The sequence below is a fragment of the Crocodylus siamensis genome, chromosome 6 (genome assembly GCF_052110815.1).
Source record: "Crocodylus siamensis isolate JL-2025a chromosome 6, ASM5211081v1, whole genome shotgun sequence".
Taxonomy (NCBI): domain Eukaryota; kingdom Metazoa; phylum Chordata; order Crocodylia; family Crocodylidae; genus Crocodylus; species Crocodylus siamensis.
The window spans coordinates 27,397,965-27,416,513 of record NC_143400.1 but is presented as its reverse complement, the minus strand read 5'-3'; the positions used below and the strand labels follow the sequence as shown (position 1 = coordinate 27,416,513).

Genomic DNA, 18,549 nt, shown 5'->3' with positions numbered 1-18,549 from the left:
AGGAAGGCCAGGAAGTTATTATTCCCTGCTAGCATGCTAAAAACCCCCACAATCCCTCTTCTTCTCTCTGCCCAAAATCAGGTAGAGTACAGGCCATGGCAGTGCTGGTTCCCTCCCAGCCCCTCTTACTAGCCTCAAAGGGAGAAATAGGCTTTTAGGGTTTCTTTGCTCCCACCACCTTCACTCAGGGGTCACTCACTGGACTCTACCAATACAAGTGACATACCCCCATAAATGATCCATAGGCCAAACGCGAGCAGTCTGGCTCAGCCAGTCTGGGCTGACCTGTGTGCTGCTGCCATCTGTCTCCAGACAGACTGGGGAGACCACAGACCACACTGATAACACATGTTCATTGTTGGCCACATGTTCATTGTTGGCCAGGATGGTCCTCTTGCTTTACCTTCAGGTGCAGGTGTGACATCTTATGATTGTGTCAGGGCTGATTAGAGTTTTGTTAAGAGGTTAGACAATGGGCAGCTGAGGGCTGGTTTGGATTGACGTGATCCTTCCTCTAGCAGGGGGTTGAACTAGGTGTGACCTCTGGATGTCCCTCCCAGCCCGAATTGCCTATGATCCCAATGTGGTAGGAGGGGCAACTATCACATACCTTGTCAATTCACTTCTGCTGCCCTAGAATAGAAAGACAGAGAGAAGGGCTCAATCCTCAGGTCATGAAGCAGTGGGGTCTCTCTTGCTGTGGACCCACACAAAGTACTAGCTAAATACATGTTGGTAAAACTTATTGGGTTTGTTCACACAAAAACGGATGGAAAAGGGACATCCAAAAGTTCAATCCTGTATCCATGTATGGGGCATGTACAGATATGGGGAAAGAGAGCACACGCTTTTGTAAACCCAAGTTCACCTGATCACATGATCATTCAGATCACAGGGAAGTTGGGCTGGAAGGGACCTCATGAGGTCACATCTCATCCAGCCTCCTGCTCAAGGCAGGATCATCCCTGACTAAATCCCAAGGCAAATGTCCATCCAACCTGCTCTTGGACACATCCAGGGATGGAAATTCCCCACCTCTCTAGGCAGCCATTTCCTATGTTGGACCACCCACCTCTTCAGAAAGTTCCCTCTCGCCTCCAGCCTCAGTTTTCCCTGCTGCAACTTGAGGCCTTTGCTCTTAGTCTTGTCCTCTGTGGCCATAAAGAAGAGTCCATCTCCATATGTCATCACCCTTCAGGAGCTGGAAGACTATCACAATTCCCCTTCACCTCCTCTTCTCCAGACTAAACAGCTCTGTCCTTCCAACAGAGGTGTCGCCCAGGTCCCTAAGCATCCCTGCTCTGGATTCTTTCCAATCTGTCCTCCTCCTTCTTGAACTGTGGGGTCCAGAACTGGACCCAGGACCCCATGTCTGGCCTACGCATCATGTACAAGTGCCCCCTGATGCCAAGTAGAGCAGAAGAATCACTTCCCTTGGTTCGCAAGGGCCTCTGTCATGAATATGACCCAGGATGCTATTGGGTTTGTTTGTAACAAGAGGGCACTGTTGGCTTATTATATCCTTCTTAGGGTTGACTGGTGTCCTCAGTGCTGCAGTGTTAGATGATGGCTTTGTATAAAGAGGGTTTTATCTTTTCAGGGACTTGAGAACAGAGATGTAAGAGCAGTGTTGGAGGTCTAAGTCCACCTGGGCATTTAACTGGTGCCCTTCAGCAAAACCAGTCACAGAGAGACACACTCCCCAACCCACAAAAACTACCCAAAAGCTCATTCGGTGAAAAGCCAATTATTCATAGAAGACAGCAGACCGTCTCAGACGTTTCTGAGCTCCATGAAGACTCAGCTTGCAATTAGCAGTGCAAATGCAGACACTTGGTGGTGTGGATTGTGATGAAAAAGAATTGTATCTTAATCATTCACATTTCACAATAAGAAATCCTCAAAACCAAATGGGAATCTGCCTGCCCCCACATCAAAATCAGCCCCCATCTTCCAGAAAACCCAGGCAATTTCCCAGCATTGACCCACATTGTTCAATTCTTTGGACTCAACAGGCCCATTAGGCGTGAAATTCACTCTCAATTTGTTGAAAGGATCTCTCAGAGGACCATGGTCTCCCTCTTCCCATTTCCCACAGAGCCTGTTGGCAGAAATTATGCCATGTTTGGCAGATATGGGGTGTCTAATGACTTCCCCCCCCAAGAAATGGGATGTACCTGTTCATCCTGGATTTCCTCTTCAGTAACTCCCACGGCTGTGACACTCCCTGGGTTTTCAGGATCTCCTCCTGTTAAGTGGTAAAGACCGAGGTGCAATGTGAGGAACTACAGAAGGAGCGGGCATGATTGAGCCAATGGGTAACTCAATGGCAGGTGAGACTCAATGTAGATAAGCATCAAGTAATGCACCCAGGCATAACTAACTCCCATTATCCCTATGCTAGGATGGGGGCTATCTTACCTGTGAGGGCAAAGGATGGAGACCTGGGAGTTGCTGTGGACAAGTCACTTAAAACATCAGCTCCATGTTGACAAACTGTTGAAAAGGCAAACACAATGTTAGGGGAATTGAGGATACGATGGAAAGTGTCACCATGCCACTTCCTAAGGCCAAGAGGCATTCACACCTTTGAATCCCGTGCACAGCTCTGGGGCCTTGGATGTACCTTGAATTCTGTGACCAGGATTGGTCCCCACACCTCCAAAAGGATGTAGAGGACATAGAGAAGGTCCAGTGAAGGGCCATAGGGAGTTTTCATGGTATGGAGGGCATTCGCATGAGGAGACGGGGGAAGTGGGATTTTCCCAAGCCCCACACAGCAACCAGAAAAGCCCAGAAGCCTGGGAAATCTCCATAGTAGTTCATGGGCTTGACCAGTGACTGGCCAAGTTCATTTTGAACCCCTCCAGTGATGGAGAGTCTACAGTGCCCCTTGGTTTACACCTAGCTATGTCTAGATCCTCTCTGAGCTATTCTTGAACCCCTCTAGCAATGGAGAGTCTACAACTGCCCTAGACCTAGGCCTAGGTACTTGTACATCATCCTTGACCGATGGCTATCTAGCCACTTCTTGAGCACCTCCAGCGATGGAGGGTCCACCTCTTCCCTAGACATCTAATTCCACCTCCTCACTGCTCCAACAGTCAAAAAGATCCAATCTGAAGGCACTTTGCTGGACCTTCAAGCTGCTGGTCCATGTCCTACTCTTTGCAGGAGACGCCTATCCCTGCCTCTTTGAATTGCCCTCCTCGGGCCAGCCACCTACTAAATCTCTATCTCCATCCTCTCCATTGCCATCATCTCCATCTCTATCTGTGTGTGCATGAGAGACTAAAGAAGCCAGGCCTGCTCACACCTAAGGGGGAACGTGAGAAAGATTTACACACCACCAAGAGGGGAAGAGAAAGTCAATACCTGGGGAAGTGTCTGTCTTCTCCAGTGCTGTGTCTTCCTGAGTCTCTGTTCTCTCTTCAGGACTGATGACAGTCTCCTCTTCCTGCTCTGTGCCCAGCTGAGACTCTGATGCTTGTCCTTCTCCCCCCTCCTGCCTTGCAGCTTGTGCAGTCACTGATACTGCACTCTGATTTACATCATCTGGAAAGGAAGTTGAGAGACAATACTGTCATGCCCCAAGCCATTCACCCTGGGCACTGAGTTGGGCCCGTTGGCCGAATATGGCCTGCGGGTGGAATGAGAACCATCCATGAGATGGGAGAAATGTTGGGCACTGCTAATGTAAAACATAACCCACCTTTTCTGCAGGGAAAAAGAAACTAGAAGCTTCCTTAATAAATGGGAGCCTAGAGCTAGAGTTTTCCATGCAAGACAAAAGCATAAAAAAACAAAACAAAACAAAAACCAAAAAAAAACCCCTTTATGGAGAAGTGCATTCCTTTGCTAAATCATATATAGCAAAAAAGTAGTATATATGGTCAGATAAAATATTTCATATGGCCAAAAATATTACATATGATCTGACAAAATATTATATATGGTTACAAAATACTACATAAGGGCTCTAACACCCCTCCCCCCCAGTCTTATTGGCACACATGTTACCTTTCTGCATAAAGTATTATATAGAAAAACACAACAAGTGAGGGATTAATAATCCACAGATGTTGTGTCAGAAGCCCCAGAGTTATTCAAGTTCAATGGATGTCTCCTTTTCAGAGTCAGAGAGCACAGTCAAGCCTTTGTGAACATCTGGATGAAACCTCCAATGCTTATTTGAAAAGGATCTCCACCTCTAAGCACATTACTTCTCCAGAGTTAATATTTCATGTTTCTAGCTAGAGTTAAAAAACAAGGACAGTCTTCAGGGCTGCAAAATGGGCATGACAACTGGGCGCAGTCAACAAACAGCAGCATGGCAGAAGGAAGGCTGGCTGGAGTAGTGGGACCAGGAAAGAGTATTGAAAGGGCAAGGGGGGTGTTTAATACTTGTCGGGTGAAGAGATTCGCCGGAATCAGGTAGATTGTGATGAGGCCTGAAGTCAATGGATTCCCTCATTTCTGCCTGGATAGAAGTGTCCCTATTGCTGCCAGGTGGTTGGCTCTAAACTCTGGAGGGATAAAGTGCACCAATGCTGCCCCTGTGGATCTGCCCCTGACCCCGTGTCCTCTGGGGGTTCTTACCTTCTCTCAGGACCCGTCTAAGGTCATCTGCATGTCTCCTCTTGTTTATAGCGTTCATCACGTCCATTGTGATCTCCACGCTGTAGCGTCTCCCAAAGTAGTCCGCCATACTTATCACTATGTCCAGGGGCTTTGCCTTCTCCAGAATCATCCAGGGGATGTGGTTGTAGCCTGGCTCAAGTCTGTAGTGCTTCAGTTTGTACTTGAACTTCTTCCAGTCCTCCTCCCCAAGGTCTTCCAGGGCCTCCAGCAGATGGTCATCCAAGGTCCTCGCCATCCTAGTTTCTCACCCAGTCCCCAAATGGTCAGCCAGGGTAGAACCAATGGAGTTGGGAACCTGCTCCTCTTGGTGGATGGGACAGAAATGGTGTCTTTGAGAGCTCCTTTCTGCTCAGAGCCCCCTTGCTCGGCTGCGGCTCCATCCCAGGGCTGGAGAGCGCCATCCAGCACCACCCTACCCAGCTCATCCTACTGTCCTCGATAGAGGGGACAAGCATCTGAATTGGAGACCTCTCAACTCCACTCCTGCCACTAGCAATCCCTGCAGTCTGAGTTGGCTTCTGCCCAGGGTCACCTCTGCAACTTGATTTCCCCATCCTTGGAACACATCCCGGAGCAGGTGCATTAACTTCATGGTGCAGCTCCCAGATCCTGACTTTGGGCCTTTCTACCTCCTTCCCACCACCAACGGTTGATATCTAGCACGGCTGTGCTCATGGGATGTACTGCACAATGCCCTTTGGCCACAACACAGTGCAGAGGTAGAGGAACAGTGCTTGTGGGTGGAGGCCCTGACCAGCTGGTGGAATTAGACCAGACACACCCTACTTGGGGCTGTTGAGAGCTTGTCTCTGCAGCATTATGACAAAAACATGGGGATACATGGCAGATGGAAGCTGCCAGGTCTCCCTCCCACCTCCTGCTTCACGAATTGTACCATTAACTGCTGAACCAGACCATAAATTAAGGCTGGCCACACGTGGAAAATAATTGTCATGTCATGCACTAGTGACTGGATTGAGACACTGAGACTGACCAGATGTTCAGAGTCATAAAAATGGCCATCCAGCTACAAAGCAAGCCTCAAAACCCTGCTCAGACCCAGGCCACTCTCTGTGGGGGGGTCTACATGTGCATTTAAGCACCTCTAAATGTAATGCGCATTAAGCAGATTAGGCTGGCATCTACATGTGCAGGGGTTAAAGTGCATCAATGCTGTGTGTGGACTGACTTAGGGCTAAAGTTAGTCCCAAGTTATTCCATGCACACAGGACTAAAGTTGGGGACTTGGGACACACTTGGGACTAAAGTTCCTGAATTATTCCCCATGCACAGTGTTAATGCACTTTAACATGTCTACATGTGTGTTACAAATATCCTAAATTCACAATTTTTAATGCTCATTAAGGGTGTGCACGTGGATGCACCCTTAACATACATTAACTTAGGCTAATGCACATTACGGCTTCACATGTAGATGCGCGAAATCTTGGGAGTGAGTTACCCAGATGGACTTTATTGGCCCTACTAGGTTGGAGGACCACTTTGACTCAGTGCAGACTGAGTTCAAGACATGTCATGCCTTTTTCATGCCCCCAGGTGGATTCAGGATAGGGGTGGGTAGGTGGATAGCTAGAGTGCAGTGTTGACTACACAGTCAGATGGATTGCAGATTGGCTGAAGGGTCGCACGCAGTGGGTAGTGGTAGATGGGTCATATTCAACCTGGGGAGAAGTGGGCAGCGGAGTCCCCCAGGGCTCGGTCCTTGGGCCCACACTGTTCAATCTCTTTATCAGCAATTTGGACGACGGGGTGAAAAGCACCCTGTTTAAATTTGCTGATGATACCAAAATTTGGGGTGAAGTGAGAACACTAGTAGGGAGGGAAAGACTGCAGCAAGACTTGGATAGGTTACAGGGGTGGGCTAGCAAAAACAGGATGTGCTTCAACACTGACAAGTGCAGGGTGCTGCACTTGGGCAGTAGTAACCAGCAGCATGCTTATAAGATGGGAAACTCCTTCTTGAGAGCACGGAGGCAGAAAGGGATCTTAGAGTCACTATTGACTCCAAGATGAACATGGGCCAACAATGCAAGGTCACAGTTGGCAGGGCTAACCGGACCTTGTTGTGCATCCACAGGTGCATCTCAAGCAGAGCCAGAGAGGTGATCCTCCCCCTCTATATGCAACACTGGTCAGGCCACAGCTGGAGTACTGCGTCCAGTTCTGGGTGCCCCACTTCAGGAGAGATGTGGACAACATTGAGAGGGTCCAGAGGAGGCCACCCGAATGATTCGGGGACTGCAGGGCAGACCCTACAATGAGAGTCTGCGGGACCTGAACCTGTTCAGCCTTCACAAGAGAAGGCTGAGGGAGGACCTGGTGACAATCTATAAACTCACTAGGGGGGACCAAAAGGGTTTGGGAGAGACCTTGTTTCCCCGAGTGCCCCCTGGCATAACAAGGAATAATGGCCACAAGTTGTTGGAGAGGAGGTTTAGATTAGACATCCGCAAGAACTACTTCACTGTCAGGGCGGCTAGGATCTGGAACCAACTTCCAAGGGAAGTGGTGCTGGCTCCTACCCTGGGGGTCTTTAAGCTAGGAGGCTTGATGCCTACCTAGCTGGGATCATTTGAGCCCGTTTTTTTTTTTTTTCTCCTGCCCTGGCAGGGGGTCGGGCTTGAAGATCTATAAGGTCCCTTCCAACCCTACTTCTATGATTCTATGACTGATTGATGGACAGATGGACAAACAGAATGTCGAATGGATAGATAGGTGGATAGGGAGCACGTGGCATGAATAGATGAACACACAGAGTATTGGATGGATGGGTGGATGGATGGATGGGTGGAGCATGGGGTGTATGGATAGATGGATGGATGGCTAGATAGAGTATGAGGTGGATAGATGGATGGATGCCTGGACAGATGCCTGAGAGTTCAGTCTGATTGGACCCATTCTTGGAGAAAAGGGGCACCAGTTGAGGTGGAGCACGGCAGTGAGGAGCATGGTCTCTGCATCCAACCTCCCCGAGCCTGAACCAAACCCCAGATCGCTCTGGCAGACATTGTGTTGAGGCAGGAGTGGGGCTTTTGGTTGGTTTTCTCACCGGGGTGGTGTGGGGGGGGAGGGGAAGTGACTGTCAGGGGAAGGCAGGGGACCCGGTAGTGCCTGAGGCCACGAGAAGGGTGAAAGACACAGAGCAGGCTTAGCTAGAGGGCCAGGGGCAGCCTAAGAAGGGCAGAAACCAGGGCCAAGAGGGGCAGAGATGGGGCCAGGGGCCCAGAGGAAGAGATATGGGTCCAGAGGCCCAGAGAGACCTACAGCTAAGGGCTGAATCCAAGAGTGAGACCCAAATCTTGTTGTATCCACCAATGGTCAGTGCTGACACGGTAAAGAGACACTTGGAGGGACTGGACATATTCAAATCATCAGGACCGGAGGGACTCCACGGGTAATGAAGGAATTAGCGGGGGTCCTAGCTGACCCACTAGCAAGGATATATGAGCGTTCATGGTGCTCGGGTCAGGTACCAGCAGATTAGAAGGGGGCCAATGTCATCCCAATCTTTAAGAAGGGAAGGGAGGAGGACCTGGGGAACTATAGACTGGTCACCCTTACCTCTATCCCTGGGAAAATCCTAGAAAAAATTATTCAAGGAGCACATCTGTGGGAGCCTGCTGGCTAATGTGATGCAGAGGGTAACCAACATGGGTTTGTAGCAGGCAGGTCCTGCCTGACTAGCCTAGTTTCCTTTTACAACAAGGCCACCAAATGTTTAGATGCAGGAGTCAAGGTGGATGTTATCTATCTGGACTTCAAGGAGGTCTTTGACATGATATCTCATACCATCCTTATAAATGAACTGAGGGTATTTGCCTTGGATGATCATACGGTAGACTGGGTAGCAAATTGGCTCAAGGGTCACACTCAGAGGGTGGTGGTGGATGGGCCAGTGTCAACCTAGAAAGATGTGTGCAGGAGAGTCCCTCAGGACTCAGTTCTGGGGCCAGTGCTGTTCAACATCTTCATCAGTGATCTGGATGAGGGGGTGGGAAGCACCCTGTCCAAATTTGCGGACCACACAAAATTATGGGGTGCATCTAGCACCCTGGAGAGGAGACACTAGGTCCAGGCTGACCTAGACAGGCTGGGGAAGTGGGCAGAGAGCAACAGGCTGCAATTCAATAAGGACAAGTGCCAGGTACTGCATCTAGCGGGGAAGAACTGCCATCAGACCTACAGGCTGGAGGGGACCTTCTCAGCACCACTGAGGCAGAAAAAGATCTTGGAGTCACGGTTGACTCCAGGATGAACATGAGTTGCCAATGTGATGAAGCAGTCAGCAGAGCCAATCGCACCTTGTCGTGCATTCGTAGGTGCTTCACAAACAGGTCCAAGGAGGTGATTCCCCCTCTCTACGTGGCACCGGTCAGGCTGCAGCTGGAGTACTGTGTCCAGTTCTGGATGCCGCAGTTCAAGTGGGATGTGGATAACCTGGAGAGGGTCTAAAGAAGGGCCACTCGCCTGATTGGAGGCCTGCAGGGAAGGCCCTACGAGGAAAGGCTGAGGGACCTTAACCTCTTCAGCCTCTCCAAGAGAAGGCTGAGAGGGGATCTTGTGCTGGCATACAAATTCATAAGGGGAGAGCAACACAAAGTGGGCGACGATCTGTTCGCCAGGGCACCCCCTGGAATGACAAGGGACAATGGCTGTAAGCTACTGGAGAGAAGGTTTAGGCTGGACATTAGGAGAAAGCTCTTCACGGTCAGGGTTGCCAGGGACTGGGCTCCCAAGGGAGGTGGTGCTCGCCCAATCCCTGGGGGTCTTCAAGAGGAGACTGGACAGGCACCTGGATCACGTGACCCCAGGGTTGGTGACCCTTTTCTTGCCTGCCAGGGGCAAGGGGTCGGACTAGACGGCCCACAGAGGTCCCTTCCGAACCTGGAATCTATGAATCTCGAGTCTCCAGCTGTAGCCCATCTGGTTGTAGCCACCTCTCTCTGCCTGTAGCTCCCCCCCAGCACCTCCCCCCCAGGCTCCCATCTCACAACCAAATGAAAAAAGGGAAGCATACAGAAAAAGAGGAAAAACACCTCCCAAAGTCACTGTACAAGGCACATGACTATGTGGCCTCCTCGATTTCCCCTTGCACCTGCACCTCCAGCTGTTATGACCCAGCAGATGATGCAGCCCCCAAACCAGTGAACATGGAGAGTCCACCCAAAGCTTAACCCCCTCCTCCCTGGGGACATAAGGTCCCCAAATTAAATCCTTTGAGAGCACTCACGCTCCGCTGGCAGTTCCGCTTCTCCTTTCCCTTTCTTCTCTGTCACCAAGAGAGCTCTGTCCACTGCTACTGCCAGCACCCAAGTGCCCAGAAGCTCTGGAGGAGGAACTATATCCACGTCAGCCTGGGGTGGATCTAGGAGGTTGGACAGGGATTGCAGATGGGGCAGCGTAGCCTTGCGTCGGAGAGAACAGGCATTTTATAGTTTCATAGTTTCTAGGGTCATAAGGGACCTGAGCAGATCATCTAGTCCAACCCCCTGCCATGGCAGGAAAGAGTACTGGGGTCAAATGACCCCAGCAACGTATTCATCCAGCCTCCTCTTAAACACCCCCAGGATAGGAGCCTGCACCACTTCTCTTGGAAGTTGGTTCCAGGCCCTAACCGCCCTGACCGTGAAGTCGCGCCTCCTGATATCTAACCTAAACCTACCCTCTGCCAGCTTGTGACCGTTATTCCTGGTCACTCCTGGCAGTGCTCGGGGGAACAGTGACTCCCCCAATGCCTGCTGGTCCCCTCTGACTAGTTTATAACAGGCCACAAGATCCCCCCTCAGCCTTCTCTTTTGGAGGCTGAACAGGTTCAGGTCCCGTTGCCTCTCCTCATAGCGCCTGCCCTGCTGCCGCCTGATCATGCGAGTGGCCCTCCTCTGGACCCTCTCCATGCTGTCCACATCCCTCTTGAAGTGCGGCGCCCAGAACCCGATGCAGTACTCCAGCTGCGGCCTGACCAGTGCCACATAGCGGGGGGGGTTCACCTCTTTGGACCTGCTCGAGATGCATCTGTGGATGCATGACAAAGTACGGTTGGCCTTCCTGACCGCGTCCCCACACTGCCGGCCCATGTTCATCTTGGAGTCAATGATGACCCCCCAGATCCCTTTCCGCCTCCGTGCTGACAAGAGGGGAGTTCCCCAACCTGTAGGTATGGTGCCGGTTGTTCCTCCCCAGGTGCATCACCTTGCACTTGTCTGTGTTGAAACCCATCCTATTCTCATCTGCCCACCCTTGTAACTTGTCTAGGTCTGATTGTAGCCTGTTGCATCCTTCCAGTGTGCCCACGTCCCCCCACATCTTAGTGTCATCAGCAAATTTGAAGGAGGGAAGGATGGATATGGAGTGAGTCAGGCCCCAGGTCTGTCTGGCTCCAAGTGGTGGGTGAAAGTGGAGGCAGGAAGGGGGCTGGTGAGCTGGGGTGCAGGTCAGGCCTGGATAGGACCAATGGCCCTTTCCTGCAAGAGTGGGTCCAGTCTGGATGAACTCTCAGGCATCTCTTCAGGTGTCCAGCCATCTACCCACCCCACATGCTACCCATCTGTCTACCCACCCCACATACTGCTCTTCCCTCTATCCACCCATCTGCCCTGCCCTTCATCTCTCCACCCATCCATGCTGTGCTCTGTCCATCTCTGCATTCTAGTCATCCCTCTATCCATCCCATACCCCATCTCTCCACCCATCCGTGCTGCACTCTATCACTCCACATTACACACCATCCATCCAGCTATCTATCCACCCCACACCCTGTACATCCATCCATCCATCCATCCCATGCTTATTCCCCTAGCCATCTGTCTGCCCATCCATGCTGCACTCTGTCCATCTATCCACACACTATCTATCCCTCCATCCACCCCACGCTCTAGCAGCCAGTATCCGTTCACCCCACACTCCATCCATCCATCTGATGCAAAAAGCGGTTCGTTTCTTTGGAGGCTCGCAAACAAATCTCAGGCACACACTATTAGCAACACAAAAGGTGTATTTGCAAATAGGGTCGGAGCAGAGTCAAAGGACATCAGATTACTCTGCCCCCTGAGGAAATCCGCAGCTGGCATTATATTTCTTCCCTCCTGGGCACGTGTGCAGAAACAGGAACTCTTACAACTTATTTCCGGTTCATACAAACATATATGTGATCACGTCACTTCATCCGTCGCATGTATATTATAATTAACTACTTAAGTATTCAGGGCGGATAGGCAAATATGCATCAGCTAATTGCGCATGCTCAGAAAGCTCTCTAGGTCACCAAGAGTTGAAATCCCCCCCCCTTTCAAGGACACAGTCAGTTGAATTCCAGCTTCTGTAATCTGCATGTGAAAATCAGGGGGAGGCCGAAAGAGTGTGGGAGGGGGGAGTGATTTAGCATAAGAAAGAACTGTAACGAGACTAGCTAAGAAAGAAAGGTCCTTGGCAGTGTTCTTTTCTTATCAGGTACGAGATGCAAACTGTGCAGTTCTAACAACACTCCATTTCTAATCATATTCTAACAATACTCCATTTACTGTGCATTTCTAACACATCCATCCAGTCAGGACCTGGCTCCAGTGCAAGACACACAGGTGTAACCCCGTTGCACCCCCGTGAGCCCAGGGACACCCGGGAGGAGACCCCAGGACCCCTGACAAGCATTGGTCTGCCCACGGGTAAGCAGGGGCCCGTGGTGGGAGGGACGTAGCCAGCTGGGAGTGGGCTGAGTGGAGGCGGGGTGGTTCATCCCGCTGGCTCCTACTGCGCCCAGCCCCACAGGGAGACGTGCAACCGGAGCCTCGTGGACAGGACGTGCAAACAGGCACGCTTGTCTGCCTGGCATGTGAGTTAGCGCAGGAGTTTGCATAGGAGGGTGCGTGGGAGGGCCCTCGGTCCTGCCTCTGAGCCCCCTTGGGTAGGCAGTCCCAGCTGTAGCAGGCCTACCGGCAGCATGATGCATATAGGCACGCACCACACCCCGCGGGTCCCCGAGTGGTCTGTGTCCCCCGCTCTGGCCTCTGGCTCTTGGCTGTGGGGTCTGCCAGTCCCTTTTTCAGGCTCTGGGGCCTGGGAGCATGGCCACCTCCCCTTATGGGGTCTGCTCCCTACTGGGGTCTCTCAGAGACCTCCCATCCTGTCAGCCCAGGGGTTGGATCAAGGTGGTCAAGGCCCCAGCCCTGCTGGACACTGCAGAGACGATCCTAAAGCTCCTCCAGCCCACAGACCACGATCCCATGCTCCTTATTCATGTGGGCACCAATGACATGGTTCGGAGCACTCTCAGTTGGGTCATGAGGCGCTACAGGGATTTGGGAGTGGGGCCAAGGTGCCTGGGGGTGCAAGTGGTGTTTTCTTTGATCCTCCCAGTCTCCGGCTATGGGCTGAGGAGGGAGAGGAGGATCCAGGAGGAACCAAAGACTGCAGCGCTGGTGTCATTGGGAAGGCTTCGGCTTCCATGAGCACAGCCCGCTCTTTGATGAGAGAGGCAGCGAGCTGCTGGGAAGGGACGGCCTCCACCTCTCTTCCCTGGGGAGGAGGCTCTTCTCAGCCAGACTGGCTGACCTGCTCCACCAGGCTTTAAACTAAGCCTGTTGGGGGACGGGGGGACTATCGCCACTGCTGGCCCTCTGAACAACCCTTGCAAAGCCAGCAAGCCAAGGCACTTAAGGGAGGCCACCCCTGCCCCAGCCCTGGTACAATCTGTGGGTAAGGCAAGGGCCCCCAAGGGAACACTTGCCTGCCTGAACACAAATCCCAGGAGCTTGGGGAATAAGCATGACGAGCTCGTCCTCCTGCTTAACACAAATAACTATGATGTCACAGGGATAACCGAGACCTGGTGGGACTCCACCCATCACTGGACCACGGGGTAGACAGCTGTACCCTGTACAGGAGGGATCGAGTAGAGAAAAAGGGCAGGGGTGTAGGTCTCTATGTCACGGAGAGCTACGCGTCCCTGCAAGCTCACATTGGCACCTAGGGTGGATGGCTGGAGACCCTCTGGGTTAAAAGCCATGGGGAACACGGCAGAGGGGACACGATGGTGGGGGTCTACTACAGACCCCCTACCCAGAGTCAAGACCTCGACCAGAAGTTCGCCAGGGAATTGGCTGAGGCTGCACGCTCCTGGTGCATGGCAGTCATGGGAGACTTCAACTACCCGGATATCTCATAGGAAGAGTGCTTGGCCGTATCCGAGTGGTCACAAAGCTTCCTATCGTGCGCAGACAAGCTCTGACACAAGAGGTCTACAGGCCGACAAGAGGTAAAGAAAGCACTGCTCAACCTTGTACTGGCAACCAGGGATGACCTAATCAGTGACCTAATGATTGAAGGGAAGCTGGGTGACACTGACCATGAGCTGATCACCTTCACCACCCGCCATAAAGCTGGCAAGTCAGTCAGCAACACAGAAGTCCTTGACTTTAGGAGGGCTTACTTTGACAAGCTCAGGAGGCTTGTCAGTGAGGCTGTAAGGGACCACGACCCTGGGGGGAGGGGAGTTCAAGAAAAGTGGTTGCTCCTCAAGGGAGCGATCCTCAATGCACAAGCAATGTCTATCCTATCTTGGAGGAAAGGCAGTAAGAATTCACAGCAGCCCCCCGGCTCTCCAGCAGACCTCCTGCAGCTAAAAAAGAAAGGCCTACAAAGGATGGAGGATGGGATTCACCTCCAAGAAGGAATATTTTGCACTGGTCCGGACCTGCAGGGAGTGAACCAGGAAAGCCAAGGCTGTGACTGAACTCCAACTAGCTACAAGTATCAAAGATAATAAAAAATCCTTTTTTTAGATATGTTGGGAGCTGGAGGAAAAGCAAGGGCAACATTGGACCCCTGCTAAACCAGACAGGACAACTGACGCCCAGGAAAAAGCCAACTTGCTCCATGGGTACTTTGTGTCGGTCTTTCACCAGGTCCCTGGGATGCCTCTGCCCACTGGGGGTCAGGGAGGCCCGGGTGAGGGAGATCCCTTGCCCTCCATCAATGCTGACCTCGTGAAGAAACACCTTGAGAGGCTGAATACCTTCAAGTCAGCCGGCCCTGACAATCTGCACCCCAGGGTACTCAAGGAGCTGGTAAGCATCTTAGCCCAGCCACTGGCATGGATCTACAAGAGCTCCTGGCGCTCTGGTGAAGTGCCCGAAGACTAGAAGAAGGCCAATCCGCCAATCTATCTTCAAGAAAAGTAGGAAAGTGGATCCGGCAAACTACAGGCCCATCAACCTGACCTCTATCCCGGGGAAGGTCTTGGAAAAGATTATTGAAAAGGCCATCCTTAACAGACTGGCCGATGGCAACCTCCTGAGGGATAGCCAGCACGGGTTTGTTGCAGGTAGGTCTTGCTTCACCAATCTCATTTCCTTTTACAACCAGGTGACCTATCACCTGGACAAGGGAGAAGAGATTGATGTCATATATCTTGACTTCAAAAAAGCCTTTGATCTGGTATCCCATGATCACCTTTTGGCAAAACTGGCCAACTGCAGCCTTGGGTCCACCACGATCCGCTGGCTGGGGAATTGGCTCGGTGCCTGGACCTAGAGGGTGGTGGTTGACGGAAGTCACTCATCATGGTGCCCTGTGACCAGTGGGGTCCCCCAAGGCGCTGTCCTTGGACCCATATTGTTCAGCATCTTCATTAATGATGTGGATATTGGAGTCAGAAGCAGACTGGCCAAGTTTGCCGATGACACCAAACTTTGGGGCACAGCATCCATGCCAGAAGACAAGCAAATGATCCAGACTGACCTGGACAGGCTCAGCAAATGGGCGGACAAGAACCTGATGGTGTTTAACACTGAAAAATGCAAGGTTCTCCACCTTGGGAGGAAAAACCTGCAGCATCCTTATAGGCTCGGCAGTGCTACGCTGGCTGGCACTACGGATGAAAGGGACTTGGGGGTCATCATTGACCACAAGATGAACATGAGCCTGCAATGCGATGCTGCGGCTAGTAAAGCGACCAAAATGCTGGTGTGCATCCACAGATGCTTCCCAAGCAAATCCTGGGATGTCCTTCTCCCCTTGTACTTGGCCTTGGTGAGGCCGCAGCTGGAGTACTGCGTCCAGTTTTGGGCCCCACAATTCAAAAAGGATGTGGAGAAGCTTGAGAGAGTCCAGAGGAGAGCCACGCACACGTGTAGCAGGGCACTGACGTGCCTGCTACTTGTGAAGCAGTAAGTGAGGAGTCCAGCTGAGGGTTGCCAGGGTAACTGGTGGGAGTCAGCTGACCGGAAGGGGCAAGGCCTGGCTCCCATATAACTCCCAGGCTGAAGCCAGGCAGGCAGTTCCCTGCTGGCTGCCAAAGGGTTAGGAACTCTATTGGAGTAAGAGCAGAGAAGAGGCCTGAATGAATGAATGATGCAATACTGGTAAGAGATGGAGAAACCCTGGAGTGGCTTGAATGTTATTATAGTTAGATAGCTTGGGTTTATGTTATAGCCAAAGGGCTGGAGTTTTGTGTCGATGGTTTACAACTGGAGGACCAGGTGAGGCTATAAGGGGATGGAGGAGGCCTCACAGGGGGGCCGTGGCCGCATGGAGACCTCAGAGAAGCCCCAGAGAGGGGGCCATGAGAAGCCCTGGAGAGGGGGCAGCGAGAAGCCCCAGAAAGGGGGCTGCAAAAAGCAAGAGCGCCTGCGGGGTGTGGCTGAGAGACGAGGGCTGCAGAGAACCCGAGTGCAAGAGAGGGCACAGAGAGTGACATAGACCAAACAACGTCCGGTACATTTGCGAGGCTTGGGGCAAGGTACAGGGGTGGTTGGAGCCATGTATAGCCCATAAGGCTGGGGTGTTTAGAACCCCATTATAGGAGCAAGACATGGGGTAGCTGGAGCACTATGACCAACAAGATGAAAGGCAGCCTCCTTTTAAAATATTTATGATCAAGACGTGGTGGGCGAGAATGAAGGGTGCCTTATAGACGAATTGGACACGGTGAGGGGCGGTAGGGGAGAGCACGGCAACCTTAGGGGCCCCACCTGGTACTGCATGATCAGAGGTCAGGAAAACAGACCTTATGACCACAGGCTGAGAGCCATGGGACTCTTGAGCCTGGAAAAGTGCAGGCTCAGGGGTGATCTGGTGGCATCCTATAAATTTATAAGGGGTAACCACCAGGATCTGTGGGAATGTGTGTTCACCAGAGTGCCCCATGGGTTGACAAGGTCAAATGGTTATAAACTCCTTCATGACCGTTTCAGATTGGACACAAGGAAGAACTTCTTCACTGTCCGAGCCCCCAAGGTTTGGAATAGACTGCCACCACAGGTGGTTCAAGCACCTACTCTGAGTGCCTTCAAGAGACATTTGGATGTGTATCTTGCTGGGATCCTATGATCCCTGCTTACTTCCTGGCCCTGGGGCAGGGGGCTGGACTCAATGATCTTCTGAGGTCCCTTCCCACCTGAATGTCTATGAAATCTATACAATCCTCCCATGCCATACTCTGTGCATTCATCTATCCAGTCCACATTCTCTCTCTCCAAAAAATATCTCTACTCCACACCCTGTTTGTCTGTCTGTCTGTCCATTTGTGCCGCACACCAGCTCTCTACCTATGCACATCTATCTTGAATAGAAATGCTCCTGCCACTGCCAGTGTGTTAACAACCATGGGGTGAAGAGATTAGAAGGAAACAGGTAGATGATAATGAACTGCCTGAATAGAAATGCCCCTGCCACTGCCAGGCTTTTGGCTTGAAACTTTGGGTAGAGCATATTTATACACATACAACCTGCCTCCAACATGCACCTTGTTTTGGCAAGGCAGAATAAAGAGAAAAGATATTCTCGAGTTACGGAACCAAACTGAACCCTCGGTGGACCCACCCTTCCCTTTCTGGCTGAACTAAACCTGAAACACTAGCTGCTGCTGGAAGTCTGGCCTCCAGGGCTGGATCTCCAACTCTGAAAAAGAAGCCATGGAAGAGAGACCTGGAGCAGATAGTGGGCCACAAACCTGCTCCAGGGAAACACTGCCACATACCACGTGTCCCCCTCCAAGGAGACACACGCCTTGTTTACGAGTATTGCTTTTATTTAATGCTGGGACAAAGTACCACATATATACCATGATAAAAAAATATAGCTCTAAGAAAATACAGCGGGGGTGGGGGGAAGGATCCAGTACGCCAATCTCTTTGATGGGAACTTGGGGGGAAATAATGAGTTTGAAGGAAAAGTGAACTGGGGATCCGTGAGGAGGGCTTTTTTGGCAGGCGGAGAGGAAAGAAGCCAGGTAGAGATCAGAGCTTATTGAAAGGGCAGAAGCAGAACTGGCTTTAACAGAGAGATCCGCGGAGAGGGTATACTTTAAGGCTGGAGTACTGAAGATATGGCTGGATCTGGCCCATGGGGCTGTATTACAGTTGGACACCCATGTTTTAATGAGATCTTCTGGAACTAGACAGAGAAGCAGTGTTGAAGAGACATCTAAAGTCGGGGGTGGGAGCATTGCTCGGCCCCTGGAACCCAATCCAAGTGGACGGAGGGTGGGAGGGGCAGTGCTATGACCCCAGGGTCCAGCGTCCCTGAGTCTACATCAGAAAGCTCCAACCCCACCAAGGATTGGATCATTTGCCAAGCACTTGAGTGCAGCTGCTTCTGGGGAGAAGCTCCCCAGACAGGGATTACTATATCTTCTCACATGTGATGCACCCCTGGTGTATAAACAGCACCTTGTTGAGTCACAGCCATGAAGGAGTTGCTCCCTGCTGATGTGATTTCTTGGTGGAGCCTGCTTGTACCATATTTCACATGTAGAATGGGCACTACTGAAAATCAAGCTGCTGGTGGGATGGGAAAAAAGGGGTGAGAGAATGCGAGAAAATAGGGTACTGTCGTTATTTCTATGTCTCGTTGCAGCCTCATTTGATGAGACTCACCAAAACAGTCCCCTATTTC

The 18,549-nt window shown here is 51.5% G+C and overlaps 1 protein-coding gene across 1 annotated transcript in view; it reads right to left on the bottom strand.

Moving 5' to 3' along the window:
- LOC149861957 (uncharacterized) overlaps window positions 1–5,207 on the bottom strand; it is a 6,583-nt gene extending 1,376 nt beyond the window's left edge. Inside the window, exons 1-5 of the mRNA XM_090053848.1 lie at window positions 4,600–5,207; window positions 3,376–3,555; window positions 2,422–2,496; window positions 2,178–2,248; window positions 611–633 (exon numbers count right to left, since the gene is read on the bottom strand). Coding sequence (XP_089909974.1) covers window positions 611–633; window positions 2,178–2,248; window positions 2,422–2,496; window positions 3,376–3,555; window positions 4,600–4,876 — 626 coding nt within the window. The 5' untranslated portion in view covers window positions 4,877–5,207. The remainder of the gene's footprint in view (window positions 1–610; window positions 634–2,177; window positions 2,249–2,421; window positions 2,497–3,375; window positions 3,556–4,599) is intronic.
- Between the last annotated feature and the right edge of the window lie 13,342 nt (window positions 5,208–18,549).